Here is a 22,189-nt window from a genome sequence, read left to right as displayed (position 1 = left end):
GAAGTGTGGCGCTTGCATGTTCTTCTATATTCTGTAGGTTCTGGGTACTGCACAGAGTGTAATGGCCGGATGGACCTGAATGTATATGGACACATGTGTGATCTTACTGTGTGTGACCAGACAAAGAAATTAGTAAAAAGGAGGAAGATTTGACTGTGACCTAAGTCACTCACTCAGTACTGAAACAATGCTACTGTGAAGTGCAGTAGAACAGGGAGAAAGTGAAGGAATGATCTGGGTAGACAGAAATCACACAGATCAAACTAAAGCATGTATGAATCTATGCAACAGTGTAACTGCTACACAGTTACAAATAACACAGGCTTTAACTTAATCCCCCTGAATGAACAAATGTTAAAAAATCTAAAAACAGGCCCACAGCTACTGCAACGTGGTGGTGCCTGGTGAACGGTCTCTACTGCTGCAGCGTTTCTAGTGTTAACCTCACCTAACTAACTCTTGTTTTTTCACTTTTACTTTCAAGACGTCCGTCATCTTTGTTCCTCCAAATTACGAGGCCGTGTAAAAATGTGCTGTGGGGGACAACAGTAAAATGGGGCTGTTGCTGTGTTATTAAACTGGAGCTCGACATTTACATGGCTGCTAATGCACCCTGACAATAGATGTTATGTATGCAAAGTGGCGATTTAGAGCCGACTATTCTGCTGAATGAAGCAAAGGAATAATTGTCCAAATTACTGATATTGTGCGTAAGCTACGACCAGACAATGGGAAGATGGACGGAGATTGTGTAAAAGCAAAACAATCTGACAGAGATTCTAAATGGTGTCATTAGCGCCTCTTCTAAATGTAATACTTTTCATGCAGAAACGACTGCTTAACGATTCAACCTTCTCCCCACAGAGGCAGCTAAGGAAGAGGAAGTGTTACCTCCTAGTGGCTGGAGCAGTTGTCCTCATCATCCTCGTCATCATCATTGCTGTTTCAGCAAGAAAATGAGAATGTGGCCACTGTGGTAAGATGCATTATTTAACACTGCAAAGCTGTGGTAATGTGTAGAAACATTATTTGCTTTGAATAAATGTCCCACCACATACAGTAAAGTAGGGTTTTTCATTGAATATACCCTGAATATGAAAAGCGCATTTTCAACATTTTAGATTGTTTTTTCATTCAAGACTAAAGTGATCAAAGTAGAAACTAAATCACAACTTCTGTAACAAACCATCTATTGCCCACACAAAAGAGTTTTTCTTGTCTAGCACACATGTTTCTCCATCAAGAATAGGGGATTATTGGCAGCCAAAAACCTTGTTGTGAGGTCAAGCGACATGTTGAAGGATCAGTGCTATTTACATATGTCTAAGCAAACTGAAATGACAGATTCAGATAGATACTTCATATGTACAGTACTGTATAATGACACAGTTGTTTCACTTTTTCAGTAAATCGTTCTTGTAATGACATTTCCTCCAAAACATACAAAGCTTTGCATTGTCACACAGTCCAAAGCCATGAATTTATAATTACTTGCAACTCTGTGTTGAACTGGGGAGCTGTTTAAGGAATTACCCCACCCCCACCCCCCCTCCGCCCAATTACAGCTTGGAAACCAGAGAAGCTTCAAAGTTGCGTCAAATGTTTTTTTTTTTTTACAGTACCTGCATTTTACAGTAAGAATCAGCTCCAGTGCCCCACATGGATCCAAACAAGAAGTGTTCAGGCACAATAGTTATAGTTAAATTGTTGTATGCATTAAAATGTTTTTAAACTTTTAAATTATGTGTAGAGCAAGTAAAATGCTGTGACCTGTGTAAACGGCTGGAATGAGTGAATGTGTTTTGGTTTGTCAACAGTGAACTTCTGCACTAGTTTCCTAAATATTTTTTATCATGTTTTTCCTCAAATGACATTGACTTTAAGATTAATGAATTAAATTTTAAATTAAATTCCCACACATTAAAACGCCTCACTCTCTTTACCTCAAATGTTCTGAGACTGAGAATTCCACAGTGGCTTTCTGTTTGCCAAGCCGTGACATCATCAGTCAGAAGAGGCTGTAAACACAAACTCTTCTACAGTAAGTAGAAATACAGACTGGTCGTATGCGCTGGTCGGGGCCAAAGAACCTTCCTGCAAACGTTCTCTGGCTTCTAAATGTGGAAAAACTTTGTGCCAAACAGATTATCCAGTTTATCCATCTGTTCACAGCCACTGCTTAATTTTCCCATCACATTTTATGCTTTCATAAAATATTATGTTATCTTTGCACACTCTAGGCTGCAGTAGGTTATAAATGTTGGTGAGTGAGTCCACAAAAACATTCATTTTTATGTTGTTATATATCTTGGAAATCAAATTATAGAATCTTTTAAGACTTTTAGAAAGACATACAAACAAAAATATTGTCGTACAATTAAGACAATACGTTTACCATAACCACTCACTTCAACTGCTTCTCCACTGTCAAATCACAGTATCCAATAGTTTTAAATTTTTAAGCAGTGACTTTTTTTTATATTGATGCAAGCGATGTTGTGCATGAGTATTGTAATAAACACAAAAGGCTAAATATTGAACTCCAAACCTGGTGTGTTGGATATGCATGCAGCAGAGCGCTGGTGGTGACCTGTAGCTGCTGTAATTGTCCAGCAACACCAGTCAACTCTGAAACAGGTTTGACCTGCTGTGCCCATACCTCCTCCCACATCTACTGTATAGTGGACATGAAGAGACACCTCTTACCTCGGAAGTAATGGCGGCTGCTATACACGAGCAGACAAGCTGAGACTGGTGTCGGCCTTTTTCAGAATAAATTCTGTTTACACAGTTTGCTGCAGTGTCCCGTATGATTCTCATTGTCTCGTGGAAGGAACAGATTAAAATAATCCACACTACAGTCATGTGAAAAACCTAAAAGACACTTAAAGTAGCGGCTTTTAATAATGGCTGCAAGGTCAGGCACTAAATCAGTAATACTGTAAACATCATCAAAGTTACACCTGTAGGTCACAGCCGCTGCCATTTGATACCGAAGTGGGATGTAACTCATTCCAGTCTAATTTCATTCACGGCCAAAAATTCTTTCTTGAGAAACGTTTCATTTTGTTTTTTCCTGTGAAACTCAATACAAGATGTCTCCGCTTGCGTAAAGTATTGATCGTCACCTATTTTCCTTTGGGTGGCGAAAAATGGAAATCCTGTGGAACAAAGCCTTCTATTCATAAAATAGTGGGCGGAATCGATGCTCCTGTGGTGAGTGGCCCATGTTGTGGCTCAGCAGTAGGTGTGTTGACACTCAAATGGCGAGACACAACCAGTTACCACAGCAAGACAGTCTGTGAGCTATAAAAAGAAACGAGCAATTGTCAGGTTGCTTTTGCTGTATACAACTTTTAAAAAAAGTTTTATTCTTGTTCATCTTTGCAAAAACAGATAATACAAATGAGTACTATTGATTTTGTTTTGCTATGGTCAAGATTTTTTGGCGTCTCATAATAAGACTTAAGAATTTATTGGGTTTTTGATGCTCCTTTAAAGTACTTTGAGGTGACTTTAATTGTCAAATTGTGTACAAAGTACATTTGTCCCTTGGCAAACTTTTCAGATCCCACATACAAAATTGCTGTAGACACCAACTGTTGATGCTTGGGTTCAATTGTACAGTGTTTCTGAGGGGATCTCTACACAGGACAAGCAGCATCATCTGAAGCCCTGAGGAGTGTGTGGCTCAGCCTTTACGATTTTGACTAGTCTTTGCCCCTTACTGATTTCATTTTTTCACACTCACACTTTAATGTGTCTGATTATCAAAGAAATTCAATTATTAGTCAAAGAAAACACAGGCAAACACACTATGCAGTTTTCAAATGAAGGTTTTTATTATTAAGGGTAAAAATAAATGAAAAACTACATTTTACTGTGTGAAAAAGTCTTTGCCCCCTAAACCTAATAACTGGTTGGGCCACTCTTAGCAGCAACAACTGCAGTCAAGCGTTTTCATACTGTAACTTGCAATGAGTCTCTTACAGTACAGCACTGTGGAGGAATTTTGGCCCACTCATCTTTGCAGAATTGTTGTAATTTAGCCACATCGAAGGGTTTTCAGAGGGTTTTGAACCTCCAGTTTAAGGTCATGCCACAGCATGTCAATTCTCTGAATTCTGATTCAGATGAGAACTTTGACTAGGCCACTCCAAAGTCTTTTTGTTTTTCTTTAGCCATTCAGAAGTGGACTTGTTGGTACACTTTGGATCATTGTCCTGCTACAGAATTCAAGTTCATGAAGTCCTGAACAGATGGCCGGACATTCTCCTTCAGGATGTTTTGGTACAGAATTGAATGTGTATAGAATTCATGATTTCATATATCACAGCAACTCTTCCAGGGCCTGACGCAGCAAAACAGCCCCAGACCATCACACTACCACCACCATATGTTACTGTTGGTATGATGTTCTTTCTCTGAAATGGGGTGTTACCTTTATGCCACACATACTGTAATAGGACACATACCTTCCAAAAAGTTCAACTTTTGTCTCTCCAGGCCACAGAGTATGTTCCCAAAAGTCATGAGAATCATCAAGATGTTTTCTGGCAAAACTAAGACGAACCTTTTTGTTAATTTTGCTCAGCAGTAGTTTTCGTCTTGGAACCCTGCCATGCAAACTATTTTTGCCCAGCCTATTTTCTTATGATGGAGCCATGGACACTCACCTTAACTGAGGCAAGGGAGGCCTGCAGTTCTTTGGATGTTGTTGTGGGGTCTCTTGTGACCTATTTGATGAGTTGTCACTGCTCTTGGAGTAATTCTGGTCGCCGGCCACTCCTGGGAAGGTTCTTCACTGTTTTAGTGTTACATGTTTTAGGCATTCGATAATAGCTCTCACTGTGGTTTGCTGCAGTCCCAAAGCTTTAGAAATGGCTTTATAACCTTTTACAGACTAATAAATCTCATTTATTCTCTTTCTCATTTCTTTTTAAATGTCTTTGGATCTCGCCATGATGTCTAGCTTTTGAGGATCTTTTGGTCTACTTCACTTTGTCAGGTAGGTCCTATTTAAGTGATTTCTTGATTGCAAACAGGTATTGCAGCAATCAGGCCTGGGTGCAGCTAGAGAAACTGAGCTCAGGTGTGATGAACCAGAGTTAAGTTATATTTTAACAGAGGGGCAAACACTTTTTGACACAGGGCAATGTGGTTTTTGATTTATGTTTACCCCTAATAATAAAAACCTTCATTTAAAAACTACATGTTTTTAATTGTGTTATCTTTGACTAATAATTAAATTTGTTTGATGATGAGGCAAACTGCAAATACGTAATAATGATGGTGCCTCTGTAGCACCAGAAAGCTAGTACACTTATGATAACCAAGATGGCAGACATTTTGGCCCTCTCGTGCCTCCCTGCCTCTCTAGTTGTTACACGCACTTTTAGTATTAACTAATATCATCTATTAACAAATTTTGAGCTCAAATTAAAAAAGGCCAATGACATCCTTGTTTCAAATAGAACAGAAACTAATTTGAATTCAAACTTACACAAGCATACATCTTGTAATTAGTAATGTCAATATAGCTAATACAGTAGCTAATGCTAATGTTAGCCTTTCTAGTGACCTTTTGCCCTAATTTGATCACTGGCATCATGCATTGGGTCACAAGGATTTTTTGGTTTGTTTGTTTTTTCGTGTTGAATTTTTTGTCTTTTATTGTCCAGTAGTGTTTTTGAACAGTGGCATTTTTGTTTTACATTTCTAACAGAAATCATTTCTGTTTGCCCACTTCTCAGATTAGTAGCTCTTCATGTTCATGGAAATAGACCAACATCTTTGTTTTAGCAGATGAGAGCGGATTACTAGCTGTTCTCACTGTATGCGTCTGTGTGTATATGTGAATTACAATCTTCATTCCCACAGGAGGGGAAGAATATTTGAGTTTAGCAGAAGCGACTGGGTTTATTGCCACAGCGGCGTCATAAGCCTGGCAAAGTCAACACGTTCTTATACTAAAGATCCAAATGAACACTTGGCTTCAGTTCCATCAAATATTTTGGCTTCAGAAATAACTCAATTTCACTGCAATGACTGCCCAGCTATTTAATCATTATTTAACAGAATTGATCATGAAAGACATAAACAAATTCAATATGCAAACAAATAATTTTACAACATATATTATTAGTGCTTTTGCTAAAAATAATCCATAATCAAAAGTGTCAAAAGGTTTTGGCTGGTGTTTTGTCATATATCCTTCTCCCTGGGATGAACAATATAAAGAGAGACTCTACTGTAGGAAACGCATTAATATGTACTGTACTGATCTGCCTGTATCCAAACTCCTGTGGCCTCATGGTAGTAGCGCACTAAAACACAAGGCCTTATACACACAAATGTTCAGATGTGTCAATAACTATGTGAAGTAGAAATGTGCGTAGATCTACGATAGCACCCAGTTTGGCTTAAGTACTTCTCTACAGCTATTGGTTCTTTGGCGACACTAAGAGGTGAAACTGGGGGACTGTTAATCCAAGGTGTACCGTATTTGTACATGAGGCCCCTGGAGAGTACTAAGAGGTTTACCATAGAGAGGTTAACCTCTCAGTAACAGGGACGAACATTCTATCTATTTTTATTCTAAGACATTCCTCTGTGTCTTTGGGTTCGATCCACTGCAGATTAATAATATGTGTATAGTTTATCCGTCTAAACACCTCAGATGGCACCAAGGTAAGAATGTTCCAAATTAGGCAAACAGTATCAAGATGGAAGACTGATGACTACTGCTTTAGTTAGCTACAATTTAAGTTGCCTGATGACCTATAACATAAAAGTCTGTTGTAGAGAGTTGCTTTTACTTGGACATTTGAAGAATCATAATTACCCCTGTAACTGTTTGACCGCATTTACAAGAGGCATCACACTTGGTTATTTAGTAGATTTGAGAAATGTGTATTGTTTTGAGTCTGGAGCTCTAATTAAAATTAAAAATAATAATATTAATAATAATTCCAACTACGCACTGAGGAAGTGTGAGCCGTTGGGTAGAAATTCAACAAATAATTTTATAGTCTTTATGTTTCCTTTTTATTTTCTTTGTGTGCATGCCATATTAAAGTTGTTGTCTGGTTGTTGGATACTTTTGCCTTTTACAGGGTTTACTGGTGATCCTGCATTAGATGAAATAAAGATGAAATATCATTTTTATTGAGTTATCTTTGAGCCCCTTGTGTACCATCATCCCTTTAGGTGTTTCCCCTGCACATGTATTCATACCCATCTCGTACAGACTTCCTTTTAGAGGCGGCTAGTTAAATTGACTGATGTCTCTCTCCTATACATTATTAAGATGATGGATGTCATTGTGACACAACCCCAGCATTGAATTTGATACAATGAGCGACTACACAGATTAAGGCACATTTTTATCCCCTTGTCGACTTTAGGTCGGTGTCCACATCACTGTCAAATTGATAGGGTCATTTACAAGCAAAAGGAGTTTGACCAGAGCCCTTGTTCAGCCCGCGTTCTGTGTGGATGGAGAGAAAAAAACAGTTCAACAAAAAACAAAAATGTTAAAAGAGAGAGATGAAATATACAGTGTGAGCAAACACCAAAGCTCAAAACGGCAGCGAAGGGAAAAGGTGGAACATCAAGTACTAAAAACATACAGCAGAGGAAGCTGGAAGCGTGTTGAAGAGGTTAACATTTTACAGTGTACAGAGCAAAATGCAGCTACAGCTGAAGGACATGTAGATGCAGGACGTCATGATGACTATTTGTTTTTAAATAAATATGGTAAATTACAACTGTAAGCAGTCCCGGTTATATGCTATAATAACTTTACAGCAGTTACTGTATTTATTAAGGTCCAACAAAAGTCACGAAGAAAGAATGCCTTTATTGGTCATCATCACATCTGTTTACAATGTTACAATCAAAATGGTCTTCTGCATTTAACCCATCCCCTGTGGGAGCAGTAGGCAAAGGAGTGAAGTATCTCCCTCGAGGATTCACCTTGTAGCCAGAGGCAGGAATTGAAGCGTGGACCTTTCGTTTCCCTGGCCGATGCCCTTCCCACTGAGCTAACAGGCCACAATGTGGGGTGTAAACTAGGAAAATAGGTTTATTTTCAGGAACAACAGGAAGTGCATTTCTTAACAGCCTTTTAAATAAGTGAATATATTGAAGGAGAAATAATATTACTGTTGGTCAAAAAACAAGTGGCCAGGATGGTTCCCATAACTTTGATTCCCATAGGGCCCATAGCCGCCGTCTCCGTAGATAACGCACAACAACGTAGCCAAGCTGTCGTATGCATGTACTTGTTCTTTGAAGTGGCCTATTTTCACCTCCAGCTCCAGCTCTAGATGACAATGAAATCTAATATTAAATTCCTTCTCCGGGTTTGTGCTGTTCTATGAATGAAAACACATTTTTCGACATGCAGCTGCAGGCTATATCTACTAAGATGTATGAAATAAGACATTCTTTTAAGTCAGATGCCTTTAGGGCATCTGCCTGACAGCAGTTAACTTATTCACAGTTTTCCTAAATCACGTATTTGCTTTATCCTTTAATTTTCCCAGAATTTCTGTTCCCATTTATGAGCGCTACAGCAGCTCTATATCAACAGGACAGGAATTGTGAAAGATGTCCATATATCGTCATCGAAGGAGACAAGACTTAAAAAGCTGTTAATATTTTACTTTTTCGGCTGGAAAGACATACAGCACTGGCAGAGTACATAAAAAAACTGAGGGAAAGATGATGGAGACCAGAACCTGGAGAGGCAGAAAGGAGAAGAGCAAGTGTCATACATCAGTTTAATGAGGGTGACGATGACAGAAATAACTGGAGAGCCGCTTCTGCTCTCAAATCAATAGCCTGGCTCTTTATGGCACTCTAAATAATGCAATAACTGCACCCTGACACTTATTCCTATACGAATTATGTTACTGGCTCTGCCCTCACATCTTGTTTACAGGGCAATTGGACAGTGACATTTCTCTATATGCATGTCAGTCCCATGTGTTAGAAACACACTACTGTACTGTACACAAACTTATGTCCACATATCTCTGCTCTCAGAGTTTTTTAAGTTGAAATGATTTTCCATTTTTGCTAAACGAGCTGCATTGGGGCTTAATGTATTTTATTTCATTTTTCATTCTTCTTCGCTAATTTGTGCTTTTCACAATAAAAGCCCAGTGATTGTGCGCTTAGTAAAAAGTACTGATGGTGAAATGAATGACACAAACCTTTTCCACATCTGACCTGAACATGATTTCATTCGGGCATCCCCTCATCGTCCTCCTAGTGCTGACCTTTCCCTGAACTGTCGTAAAACCTCCCAGTTATAGCGTGGGAGGATTCTGGGACGCCCCTGAGCCGCACACTTCCAATCAAATGTGCACCACAGTGTAACATTTATAATTCGCACGAAAGGGTTTACAAGAGGCCAAAATTGTGATATGTCGCCTTATTTACTGCGGCACACATCTAGAAGCTACAGCTCAGTTACCCAGAGTAACAACTACATTGTTTCTCTAAAGATTAGCTGTTTTTTTTAAATGTCACAGTTAATTGCTTTAAACAACACAATATCTAAATTATCTGCATGGCTGGACGCCACTGGGGAAGAAAGTTTGTTTATATCTGACATGGTGACCCTTCAATCAAATAATCTATTTCAAACATGTCTTTCCTGAGACAGATGTGTCACTCTAATATGTATCTGTAAATGCCAAGAATTAGAAAGAGAATGTTGACTCCCTCCCCAACCTGTGAATTTATTCAAAGAACAATGTAAAGACATTTATATATTAATTATTAGTAGTATTAAAGCCCAGTAATATTACTAAATAAAAAAAAAACTACTAAACTAATAAATACTTACATTTGTACTCCATTAACATTCAAACTGGGGTTTCACTGACTGGACAATTGTTGATCTCAGAGATTAACATAATATTAAATGCTCCTCTGAGCACTAATGACTTTTCATCACGTGCAGAGTTTGCTCTGCAATAGCACGAGCATCCATTAAAGAGGGAAATCAGACTTAGCAGAAGGTGTATTTAAGGAGGGACAGAGATTTGACTGGGTACATACCTGACTTTACACACGAATTAGAGGATAAGAGGATAATGGACCGACTCCTGGAAGAGCTCCTCCATCCATAATGAAAAGAACTATGCTGTCAAATAAGGTTCACGCATCCCCTGTTGCTGCACAACTTACATAGAACCTTCAAAATATCCACGATACCTGAACCGTTGGGATTGAGGCTTAAATACTTTGAAAAATCTTTCACCTACAATGTGTCACTTTATTCCTAGATTAGGACCAGAGGGAACTGAAATTTGGCTACAGCTGTACAATATGAGGGAAAAGCTGAGCGTAATGCTCACATAAACTGGATCTAACAACTAAGTGAAATGACAAAACTTGAACATCACAGCTGTCAGGGTTGACAAGTCTTTTTAGCAGTGTCAGATTGACTCCTAGATGATATCGTAGTATCGAAGTACTGTAAAGGACAGAAGCACTGATGCAGGATCACAACCCTTAGTTTTCTCTAGTAATTAGAGTTGAGCATTCCTAAAACTTTGCAGGTTTCCCATGACTACATTTGTGTCTTGATCAAGCAGCGTCAGAAAGTGAAGCAGAGCTTGATTTTTTTTCTCTCCTACGGAATTTTAAACAGGAAAATAAGCAAATTCAAGTACCTTTTTTTCCTGCTGACAGAATTAATGCTGTGGATACATGTTATATTTAGCCTCTAAAGCTGCTTTAGTCACTATGAAACACAGCAGACACACTCGCACTGAAAGAGGCTTATTCAAATGATGTAAAAAGCTAAGTTGACAGTGGGAATTCAGGAGCACTGTGCTGATATGAAAAATAAATATTGAAAGAGAGATTGATATTTCAATACTAAGTTTTCAGTGAATCCCGCTATCATATAAACCTAATCATGAATAGTATCATTAACCATGTAGTCAACAGGTATAGGTTTGCTATGATTTTGATGTATGCATAACTATCCATGGAAAAAAAAACACGAGATAACCCACGTGAATGTGGGTGACGTTGCGACGCCTGTTGAAGAGAATCTGTGTCTTTCATGTAAAACAGGAAACAGATCGGAGCCAGTGAAGTGGAACTCGCGAGTTAGTGGAGTTCTTTGGGCCTAGTATCGTTAATCCATGTCTATGAACAAGTGTGACAATAAGCTCTCTGTCTGAACAGCAATCCTCTTAGGCGAAGCTTTGTGGGTAAACTCGCCTCATGCAAATTCTAAACCCCATTAGCTTTGAGGGACTAGTCAGCTGCATTGAGATTAATGGCCAAGTGACTACTTGATTTAATAGGGTTATTTCACATCTTCCGGGGGAGAAAAATAAACAACAAAGTTAATACAAGACATTTGTCACTGACGTCCTCAATCTCTCTTCTCTAAGTGGGAGAACTTTCTTGTGCTCATGCAAAACAGTGGGGAAGCTCTGCGGATGTGAAACGTGCATAATCAGCCTGAAAGTAAGAACTACATTTGTTTTATAGTATGATTCAATTGTTTGGCCTTTCTCAAACCCACTGTGGAGTGTGGTTTCTCTTTTTTTGGTGCATTGTGGTAAATTACGGCATAGGAATATCTGAAACTGCATTAGAGATAAATGCAATGAGAGGGGAAAATGCTGCGTGGTTTTTCATTACAGGCTAAAAAATGAAAATCCTTATTTATCTCTTTCCCCGCCGTGGGCTTACTCCGAACTTGGCTGCGGGGGGATTACTGGCTGGGTGGGTAAGGCTCTGTCACAACAAAGTGTGACAACGGTGATCTGAGAGTACAACCGACGCCTACAATTCACAGCTGCACAGGAATGATTAGCAGGAAAGTTTAAGTACTTCCTCGTGACCTTTAATTCCCAGTCAAATCAAAATTCCACCCTAGACCCTCGGCAACCTGTCTGCCTGCGCCGTTCTAGCGCCACCAGCAGCGACTGTAAGTACCCACGGGACTGGTTGGACAGGTGGAAACCGTGTGTTTTAGTGTATTACTGCCAGGACTAGACAGAGACTCACAAACACGTCATGTTGGGGTCAAACTGAATTGAGGGCGACTACTTCTACTTCCGGCGCCATCAAGCTGGCAGCCGTTCACAACAGCTCCTCTTTGTTCTTTTTAATACTTTCTTTGCTTATTGAAGCCTATTCTCTCTAGTTTTTTTGGTTGTACGCAACCTGTAGTTTTGAGCAGCACAAACGCTGTTAAAAAGCTACGCCGTGATGTGCAGCGCTGCAGCTCTCCTCAGGGACAGACACCATGTTCCCGCTGAGCTGCTAGTGAAGACCCGACGTGGGCGCCGCCGGGACGTCGGGAGAGGATGAGACGCTTCAGACCCACTCTCGCCTCCTTCATCATGGGAAACATGAGATCTCTCAACCACACACCTCCTTCAGCTGCTCTGCCCACATACACCCAGTATGTGACCTGCCCCACCAGAGACAATAAAACCTTGGACTTATTCTACGCCAACACCAAAGAGGCCTACGCTGCATCCTCCCTCCCACCGCTGGGCAGAGCTGACCACAACATCCTGCATCTCCTGCCTGTGTATAAACCTGTTGTACACAGGCAGCCGGTGGTGCCCCGCACAGTGAAGAGGTGGACAGCTGAGAGCGAGGAGGCTCTCAGGGACTGTTTTAACACCACTGTGTGGACGGAGCTCTGTGACCCACATGGGGAGGACATAAACACCATCACAGACTGCTTCACAGACTATATTAACTTCTGCTGTGAAAACACCGTTCCCTCCAGGTGGGTTTGGTGTTTCGCCAACAACATGCTGTGGGTCACCACCAATGTCAAAGCTCTGCTAAACGAGAAGATTGCTTTTAGATCAGGGACAGGAAGAAGCTAAGAAGGGTCCAGAAGGAGCTCAGGAGGAAAATCTGAGGGGAAAGTCAGCTACATGAGGAACATTGAGGAGCAGCTGCAGCAGAACAATAAACTGGACTCATAACACGGATGTGCTGTACAGGAGGGGTCAGAGCAGACTCTACCTGCTGAGACTGAGTCTTTTGGAGTGAGGGGCCACTCCTGAAGACCTTCTATGACTCTGTGGTGGCATCATCATCCTGTACGTGTGGTCTGCTGGAGCAGCAGCATCACAGCGAGGGACAGGAAGAGACTGGACAGGATCATCAAGAAGTCCAGCTCTGTCCTGGGCTGCACTCTGGACACGGTGCAGGAGGTGGGTGAGAGAAGGGTCCTGGCTAAACTCACATCCATCATGGACCAGGTCTCTCACCCACTGGAGGACTCACTGTCTGCTCTGGAGCAGCTTCAGTGACAGACTGATTCACGGTCGCTGTGTGAAGGAGAGATATTGCAGATTTCTCCTACAGTACCTGCTGCTGTCAGATTCTTTAACCAGAACTGCTAACTACATTTGCTCTGTTATGGATGTGTTTGTATGGTTTCTCTCTGTTTTGTGTCCTGTTGCTGTTGTGAGGTGCATTTTCCCCGCTGTGGGACTAATAAAGGCAATCTTATCTCATGTTGTTGTTATCTTTTTACCAATAATTATGACTTCATGTCTAAACAAAACACATGCATATGATAGCAGGCCCCTGATGTTGTGGAAACCAGCATCAACACATGTACAGTATACATACAGCTAAATTGAAACCCCCAAGCTACTAAACAAACGTCTTTGGAAGGTTTCTTTGCGCAGGGTAAAAACATTACGACAGAGAGTGTGGGGTTTAGAGGCTGCCACTCATGGTACAGTGTGATGTTGGCACAGTGTTACTATATGAGAACGCTGGTAAAAAAGCTGCCTACAAACATTGGATTCATGTCTATTATGTTTTTTAGAAAGTACCAGTTTTTAAGCCGTGTTTAATTTGTATTAACATCGTCCTTAAAATGGCAGTGGGAGAAAAGAAAACATGTACTGCACTTTTATTTTTACTGTACAAAGAAACCTCTGGAATGTTGACTTTGACTTTTACCAGTGAGCTTGGTTGTTACGTACATTATACTGTAGATGGAAGTGGCAAAGAACAAGGACTGTATTAAATCTAAATTAAACTATCAAATGTCTCCACATTGTAGGAAACTATTGCAACTACCCTGCTTTATATCAGTGACAGGGCTTTTCTAATACTTGATATAGGTTTTTAAGCTTTGGAGCTGCTGAACGCATCCTTGTATTCACTCTTTTAAGCCTGTCCCATATTCAGAAAGGCAGTATATAACTATACATACATTCAAAGATGAGGACGTCTCCTGGTGAGGAGAACTTTGACCTACAAATCCTCCACCTTAAGGCTTCTCTTATTACTGTGTCCCACTTTTAATTCAACCTTTACCAATGAGAACCCCTCAATAAAGGACTGCTCAGATGTCTCAATTTTATTAAGTGACTCTGCTGACCTTAACAGCTATCGACCTACAGTACATCCAAGTTGTCCTGTCTTTCCAAAATGTTAGAATCACTAATAAACTCTCAGCTCTGCACCTTTCCATCCTTTAGAGCAGCACTTCAATCGTCTCAGGCTTTTGATATGATTTGATGATAACATTTTTTTCAAGCTGCCTTATTTGAGTTCTGCTGTTTCTGTGTGTTACGTTTTTTATACAGTCTATTACTCAGCACTGTAAAAGACATTTCTATGCTGATGACATTAAGAGATATCATAGTTGTGGCAACTTTGAAACAAAGCTGAACTAATATTAAACGTACTTTATGTTTACTTGTTGCCAAAGATTTTACAAAAACATTACTTTAACTCTGTGTGTTCATCCAGAGTTTGTTTATTAATAATGTCGATATTACAAAGTATGGTATAAATTAGTCACAGACTGAGACTGAGTTTGGTCAATCTTCTTCCTCCAATGTAGACAAGTAATTACTAACAATAACCAAAAGCTACTGTATCTATTGATTCAATATTGACCTAAATCAATAATTCCAATAATACTCATTATAACCCTACACAAAACCATCTGGTGGAGACACTGCACTACTGTAATCCTGACGTGCATTTGTTAAGACTACTGTACACGGACATCATCTAGTGCTTGTAGCATCAAGCAGGCGCTGATTTATCTGCCAGTGGTCTTCTCTGCTCCTCTAATAACTTTGGTAGAATTTCTTTTCAGAGAAAGTTTATGAAAAAAAAATCTGCCGAACATTTGATCATGTTGTAGTGGAGTATTTTTTTTCTTTATTTCGAATGAATGAAGGAAACAAATTCAAGGTCCTTGTAAATGGATTTAGGCAAGAAAAACACTTAAGGTTAAGTTGAGAGAAAGAAAACGCGTTTCTTTGGTATTTGATTAACACAAAACATGTCACTGCTATGCTTTTGTGTATCATCCGTCGAAGTGACTGAAGTCATAAACTACAGACTAACTTTGTCGCCTTTGGTTGTGTGCAATATACCATAGTTGTCTGACCCGACCAGAGACTGTTACACACATTCTGGCCTGGTTTTAATGGGGGACACCCTCGAAGGGCTGCTACAGACCAGCAGTGCAAGGGTCATAAAGTCAGTGTCTGCAGCCTCGTTAGCTTCTACAAGTAAACAACCTGTAAGGCAGCAAAGCAACGTAGCGATAAAACCGACCCTATTATGTTTCATCTCCACTGCAGTTCATCACATTCACCAGCATTTCACAATGATGGTAATTCTCATTTCAAACAATGTCACATTTTAAATGGAGCTCCTTAATCATGCCTTTAAATAAAGGCATTTAAAAGCAATGTCCAAGTAGCTTTTGAGGCAAACTTCCAATTTTTGGTTGGACGTTTTTGGAATAACAATGACTTGAAAATGTAATGCTGAAAATGTGCACAGCCAGCAAGCAAGTAATACACTGCAGGATTATCCAGCTAGTGGCCTCATAAGACTTGAGAGAGTCTGGTCTCCACATAAATTTGTTTAGATAATCTGGGGAAGTGTTTGGTTTGTTTCCAGTGTCTAATCATGTTTTTTTCCCAGAACCTTGTATGTAACTCAGCTGAGCTTTCTCGCTGGTGAAATGTGCAAAACTATAAGAGGATGCTGCCACGACGGACCTTAAAGGCGAGGTAGTGATTAAGACAAAGAGCAAACAGTGGCAAAGTTTGAAGGCAACGCATGTGTGTGTGTGTGTGTGTGTGTGTGTGTGTGTGTGTGTGTGTGTGTGTGTGTGTGTGTGTGTGTGTGTGTGTGTGTGTGTGTGTGTGTCTTCCATGTGGCTGTGACTGGCACCACTCTCTGATTGTGTGTGCCAAGTAAACACAGTCACCTCACAGCCACCTCCGTCCTCAGTCCAAAGTAATATTGTTACATATCTCTCTATACACACACACATCCACCTTGACATAAATCTGCTCCTTCCACCTCCTCTCCTCCTAAACTGGCGTCCTTCCAGTTGGTCAGGATTGGAACATTGTGCAGATGGGCACGAAGTCACTAATGTGACGGACGCCTCGGGTCTTTTCACGGACAGGCTCTGCAGTGTAGTCATGTTCATTCTCCTGTCAAACTTCATAGCGCTCTCATCACTCTTGTTTTCCACTCCCACCTCTCCTCTGCGCTCCATCCTGTGTTCACCTCTACCACTGATCTCCGTTTCACTCTGACAGGGAGGTTTTCATTGTCTAAACACCCTCTGTCTGCGATCTGTGCGACAAAGTGGAAGGAAAGCACACGTCTGACATTTGAGAGGATTTTTCATATGATTTACTGGTCTGTTGGTTTGTTTAGTAGAATTATTGGCAGTGACCTTGTTCAGGAGCATATTTCAACAGCTCAGATTTGTTTTTATTTTGTTTTGTTCACCATTTTGCACCATGTGTAAAAGATTCCCTTAACCTTCTTTATTCAGCACTGCCACAGTATCTTAAAATGAAAATACCTGCTATATAGAAGAGTGAATAACATGAATGGAAGGTGTTTGTGGTGTATTTCCAACATTTATTGTTCCAGACAGTGGAATATGAAACATTTCACAACCCTGGTCTGCTGACCAGGAGCACAAGGATAGGACACCTCATGTCAGGGTTCAATTCATCACAGTCTGCTTTTCTATCGAGTTGGAAATTCTTCTAGTTTATGATCTTGCACCGACTGACTTGTCCAGTGTATGAACCAGTGACCCCTCAGTGACTTGTTCCCCAGAAAAGGGCAACGACGTTTAGTGAGGCCTTTTGTTTTCATGCTGGGTTTCTTTGCTTCCCTGAGGATTGGAGACAGGCACAGGCATCTCTGCTGGACTGTGAATTCTGGCTCCATCACTTACCGAACACATGGAGGCTCCTTTAAAAAGGATGTGACATACAGTAAGCCAGTGTGACCAGTGTGAAGGGTTAAAATGTGTCTGTGTTGTGAATAAATGTGAAATCATCTTTTAAACAGAATAAGCAGTAGCCCAAATGGTAATTCACTTACTTTCCACCACTTAGGCCTTGTAACATAGGTCTGCTGCAGCCTCTCCCAGCTGTCAATCAGACAGGGGGGCGGGGTATCCTGACAGGTCGCCAGTCGACAGGGCCTCATACAGTATAGAGACAAACTCACACTCCCACCTGTTGCAATTTAGAATATCCACTCAACTTACTATAAGAGTTACAATTGCAGAAAAGTCTTTGAAAAGTAGTTGCCCAGACATTGTACTTAAATGCTAAAAGTCTTGTTACGCTTTGTAGGTTTCATTCACAAATGGAGTAAAGAGCTTCCGGTCTTGGTTCATTGGTCTGTACCATTATAAAAGTTATAGGGCAAACAGATGTGACAGCTACTGTACTTGCTTTTGCAGCATGCAGGGTCATTATCCAGCTGTGATGCAAAGGAGTCAAACAGGCTAATAAAGCTACTAGACAACAGAGTAGGCAGGAGGAAGACGAGCCTACTGTAAGGCAGCAGCCCGTGCAAGTTCAGCTACTAAAGCTGCTGTGTCAACATAAGCCAATAAATATTAGGTCCCTGTTACCTGACGAGTCTAACATAATCCACATTGTTAATCAGGTCAGTTCATTGTCACTTTGATTTCTAAACTAATTTAAATTAAGCATTGTCTTACTTGAAAACGTGTGAACCAGCAAATGTGTCTGGCTGATAAAGGTTTCCTTGAAATGCTGAATACTTTTATATTTTGCGTAAATGCTTAGAGCTTAGGTCTTTCTGTAGTTTTGGAAAAATACTATGGAGCTGATTTCTACAAATGGTTTGGGATTTGACGTTTAAATCATTTTAATCTCCTGGACCTTTATGGAAACCTATTTGCCTCCATATTTGCTACCAAGTATAACTGAAATCATCAAACACACTCTGTTACTGTTACGGCCCTGTTTGTGATGCAGAATAGCTTTGTACAGTAGTTCTCTATTTGCTAGAAGCACACTGTCTGATCAGATGATTGGTGTCTGCAAATGTTACAAAATTATTTGTTATTATGCCAGTTACCTATTATTATATTTCTATTTGTACTTTTCCGCTGGGTTACACCAAATTAGAAGCACTTTTCACATTAGTGGACCTTTAAAGTACCAGCCAACCCTTCAAAGATTTCCCCAAGAGCCCAGCAATGATTCATCCAGGAAGTCACACATGAGAGTAGAAAAAACATCCAGAGACCTTCAGGCCTGTTTCAACTTGACCAGGTTCCATGTTTATGAACATCAGGGCACTTAAATAGGATCATGAGAGAGACATAAAACTAAAAAGACTCTAAATCACATGTAACATGTGAAGATCCTGTGCCAGAACATTCCAGCCACTAGATGGAATAGTGTGACTCAGAACCACTGGAACTGGCACAAAACAGCCTCCTTTCTTGAAATTGCATCATCAACATGAAAGCGGTTGCAGCAGTACATTCTGAAGCAAATGTAATTGCTCTACAGTGTGGCGATGAGGTTTCCATTTTACCCATTTATAATGCACCCTGGTGTTTGTTAGACTGTGTTACTTATTATACTGGTAATATACTGTAAAGCAAGGGGTCACTGGTCGCACTGGCAGCTAAGCTAATTTAGCTCCTGGGTTTCTTCATTAGACAACCTGGGCATGTAGCAATTAACACAAGTAAAAGATGCAGCTTTATGATTCGGTGCTGGACCGATAAAGACATGTAAACATTATTCCTTTATACACAAATTGAAAATTGTCCAAGCTTTAACCTAATTCAACAATTGGACCACATCCGACATGTCTACTCATCAAACACTAACACCATCCTTACAATCTGCTCCCCCTTCAGGGTTTTTCTTCGCTTACAGTACATTTCTTGCCGATGGCCAGTTATTAAGTGTAATTCAGATAAAAGTGATGTGCTTTGGCCTTTCATGTACCAGGTTAGGCTGCTAGTTGGTGATTAATGAACCACTTCCATCTCCAGCACTGTGAACTCCGGCCTGGACTTAATTAAAACTCAGCCGCTGACCAGCAATCATAAATTACTTCCCACAACCTGTGACACTTTTAGAATAAAAAGAACAAATTGGTTTCTTACCAATTAATAATTCACAAATGAAAAGAAATAACAAGCCCGAGGCAGGACTCTGTTAGGAGCTCAGCATCCTTGCCGTGCTTCGAGCGAGCCGTCTGCTGGGTGATTGATGCCTGTTGTCTGCCCTGTTTGTGTCTTACAGGTAGCTGCTGTCCCGACAGTGTTGCCTGGTGCCACCTGCCCAGCCTGATCCCTGACCTGAGCATCTGCTCTCCAGCTGCTGGGAGCCGCCCTGAAGCAACATATCCACTGCATTGTGTCTGGTCCAGTTTACCAAATGTACCTCAGGATCAGAATGAAGGTCTCAAGAAGTTGCCCCATTCTAAGCCTCTTGTGTAATCATCATCATCATCATCATCATCATCATCATCATCATCATCATCATCATCATCACCCACCCCCCCCATCTAAAATTAGTGGATTACACAAGAAGCAAAAGCTGGGGGGGGGGGGTTCTTCTCTGGAATGTGAAGGGTTAATGTTGTATAGCACATGCCTTCAGCTGTGGGCTTTTATCACAAAGCCAGGTAATTAGATGGCTTCAGGTGACGCAGGGAGCTCGTGATTTACTGTCCTCACTGCTTTACTCCTCCCTGTTTTTGGTTTTTAGTAGGATTTTACTTCATATTTATCAGCATGTAGTGTAAAATAATCCATGTTCTATATTGTACCGTTATTTAATATTAATAATTATTGTTTGCTCACATATATTCCCCAAAAATAAACCTTGAGCAGCAACGCAGAGTTGTGGATGTGAATGATAATCATATTCTGGAATTTTACTGCCTGTCACCTTTTTTATTGGTATTTAAATGTTAAAATGAATATAGAATCAGTGACAGGGAAAACAGCAGAAGCCACTGTATGGATGCACTTTACCGGAGGTGGCCAACCATGGTCTTCATGAGCCACATGCTCCGACCCACTGCTAAAGGCCTGGATCAGGTGCGTTCAGTGAGTCAGAAGCTGGAAGTGCAGCCTTGTTGATAGAAACCGAGCAGAGCTGTGGCCCTTGAGGACTGGACTTGTCCAATCCTGGAACAACACACATCACACTGTAGGATACTACAGTATACAACAATGACATTATTACAATAATATTCACCCTGCAGGAATATTTCTCATAGTCTAGAGCGTGACTTCACAAAGCAGCGCCCAGATTTCCTCTCGTTTTTGATGCTTCAAAACTGAAGCTGGTTGTCTAATGGTTGTTAATTCTATCTGTACAAAGGCAACGTCAGGGTGTGTTCATGTCTCCAGGCTGCACGTCGCCTCCTACCACTTATGGTAAGAGTGATGTCACACTTTGCAACATTACTGCAGAATGTTTCCCTCAGACTGGCCCTTTGGAATCATCAGGCTCCTAAAGTCCCAACATTCTTCAGTCTTTATTTTTTTCTCCTCAAACCATATTTGCTCATCATCAGGGTTTTTCAGTTTTAATAGAGTTTTTACTAGACAAAGGGAAGAAACAAAGGCATTAAACATAATGGGAACGCTTGTAGCTTTTCTTTTGTTGCATGCATAATGTAACATGAAAATAGCAAAATGCTTCTATTTGTGTGTGTAATTATTGAGGACATCTTAAGAAAAGTTTCATCATACGCTAATATTCCACCTGCTTATGATTCCATTCAATAAAGTTTAAGTTTACTACAAATACTACAAAAACTATAGAGAGACACGACAACCCTGACTTTGGGGTGTCGCTGCCTTGAGGGTCTGGATTTAATTCCATGTAGTGTGTTGGACAAATTTAACTATGGTCTAGATTGCTCACAGCGGTTTACTGTCTGATAGTCTGCTGCCTCTATAAATACTAAATGAACAGGGGGATAAATCTCCCAGGAAATGTGGGCTGAGTGGAATTTCAATGGCAGGTGGAGCAGTTATCACCTCTGGTCAATGCGTAGAATGTTAACAAAGGTTTATAATTCAGAAGAAATAAAACTCCACAGGACAAACGTGTCACCAGAGTGGATGGGCTCACCTCCAGCATCGTTACTAGGCTGTGTTTTGTTAAAGACAAGACCCCACTAGCAGAACGAAGAGTCTTTAAATGTTCTCAAAACAAGATTGACTTCTGGTTTTCACAATCATTCTCCTACCACTTTTTTGCCTACCGTGGTCTTTGTGGAGGCTCCACCACCGACACGCACTGATGAAAGGAATGTCAACTTAGACCACGGACTAGATCTGCTTTATCTGAAAGTTATGACTTAAATCATAGATCATAAGGGTTTAATACAGTGACAGTGCAGTAAATGTTACAGTATATAAACTATTATGTTAGGCGGTCATGAGCGTTCCATCAGTCAGAACAAGAAGAATCATTTAGTGTTGGCTCCTCACAGTATTCAGGATTCAAGTGTCCTACTATGGTAAATTGTACAAACAAGAAGTCTGGACAATTTAACAAATTATGAAGTAGCAAATGAACAAGAAGCCTCATTGCAGAGCAGCAGGCATAACATCCATCCATCCATCCATCAATTTTTGTGGGTGGGTTGAACCTGGACAGGTGGACAGGTTGCACAGGACCTTTAAGACCTCAAGCAGTAGCTGGTTGTTGCTTCAAGATAATGAAACACTGACTGATTGAAATGGTCACCCCACTTGTAGCACCACAAATGTACAGTTACTATGTCAAAGAGCAGTTTTATGGATCTGTTTTTTAGTATTTGTGCTGTTCCCTATTGAGACGCATTGGAAAACTCA

The 22,189-nt window shown here is 40.5% G+C and overlaps 1 protein-coding gene across 3 annotated transcripts in view; it reads left to right on the top strand.

The window, feature by feature from the left end:
* tsnare1 (T-SNARE Domain Containing 1) overlaps positions 1–21,439 on the top strand; it is a 117,036-nt gene extending 95,597 nt beyond the window's left edge. The window contains exons 11-13 of one of the 3 annotated variants that reach the window (XR_008692829.1): positions 865–976; positions 4,973–5,012; positions 19,618–21,439. Coding sequence is in view for 2 of the 3 variants with exons in the window: in XM_055503179.1 (XP_055359154.1) it covers positions 865–960 (96 nt within the window). In the remaining variant the exon portion in view is untranslated. The other 2 variants (XM_055503179.1, XM_055503180.1) reach the window with 2 other exon arrangements.
* Positions 21,440–22,189: the final 750 nt, after the last annotated feature.

The sequence above is a fragment of the Betta splendens genome, chromosome 16 (assembly GCF_900634795.4).
Source record: "Betta splendens chromosome 16, fBetSpl5.4, whole genome shotgun sequence".
In the NCBI taxonomy this organism is placed as follows: Eukaryota; Metazoa; Chordata; class Actinopteri; order Anabantiformes; family Osphronemidae; genus Betta; species Betta splendens.
The sequence above is the reverse complement of the archived record's forward strand: the minus strand, read 5'-3'. Positions and strand labels throughout refer to the sequence as shown.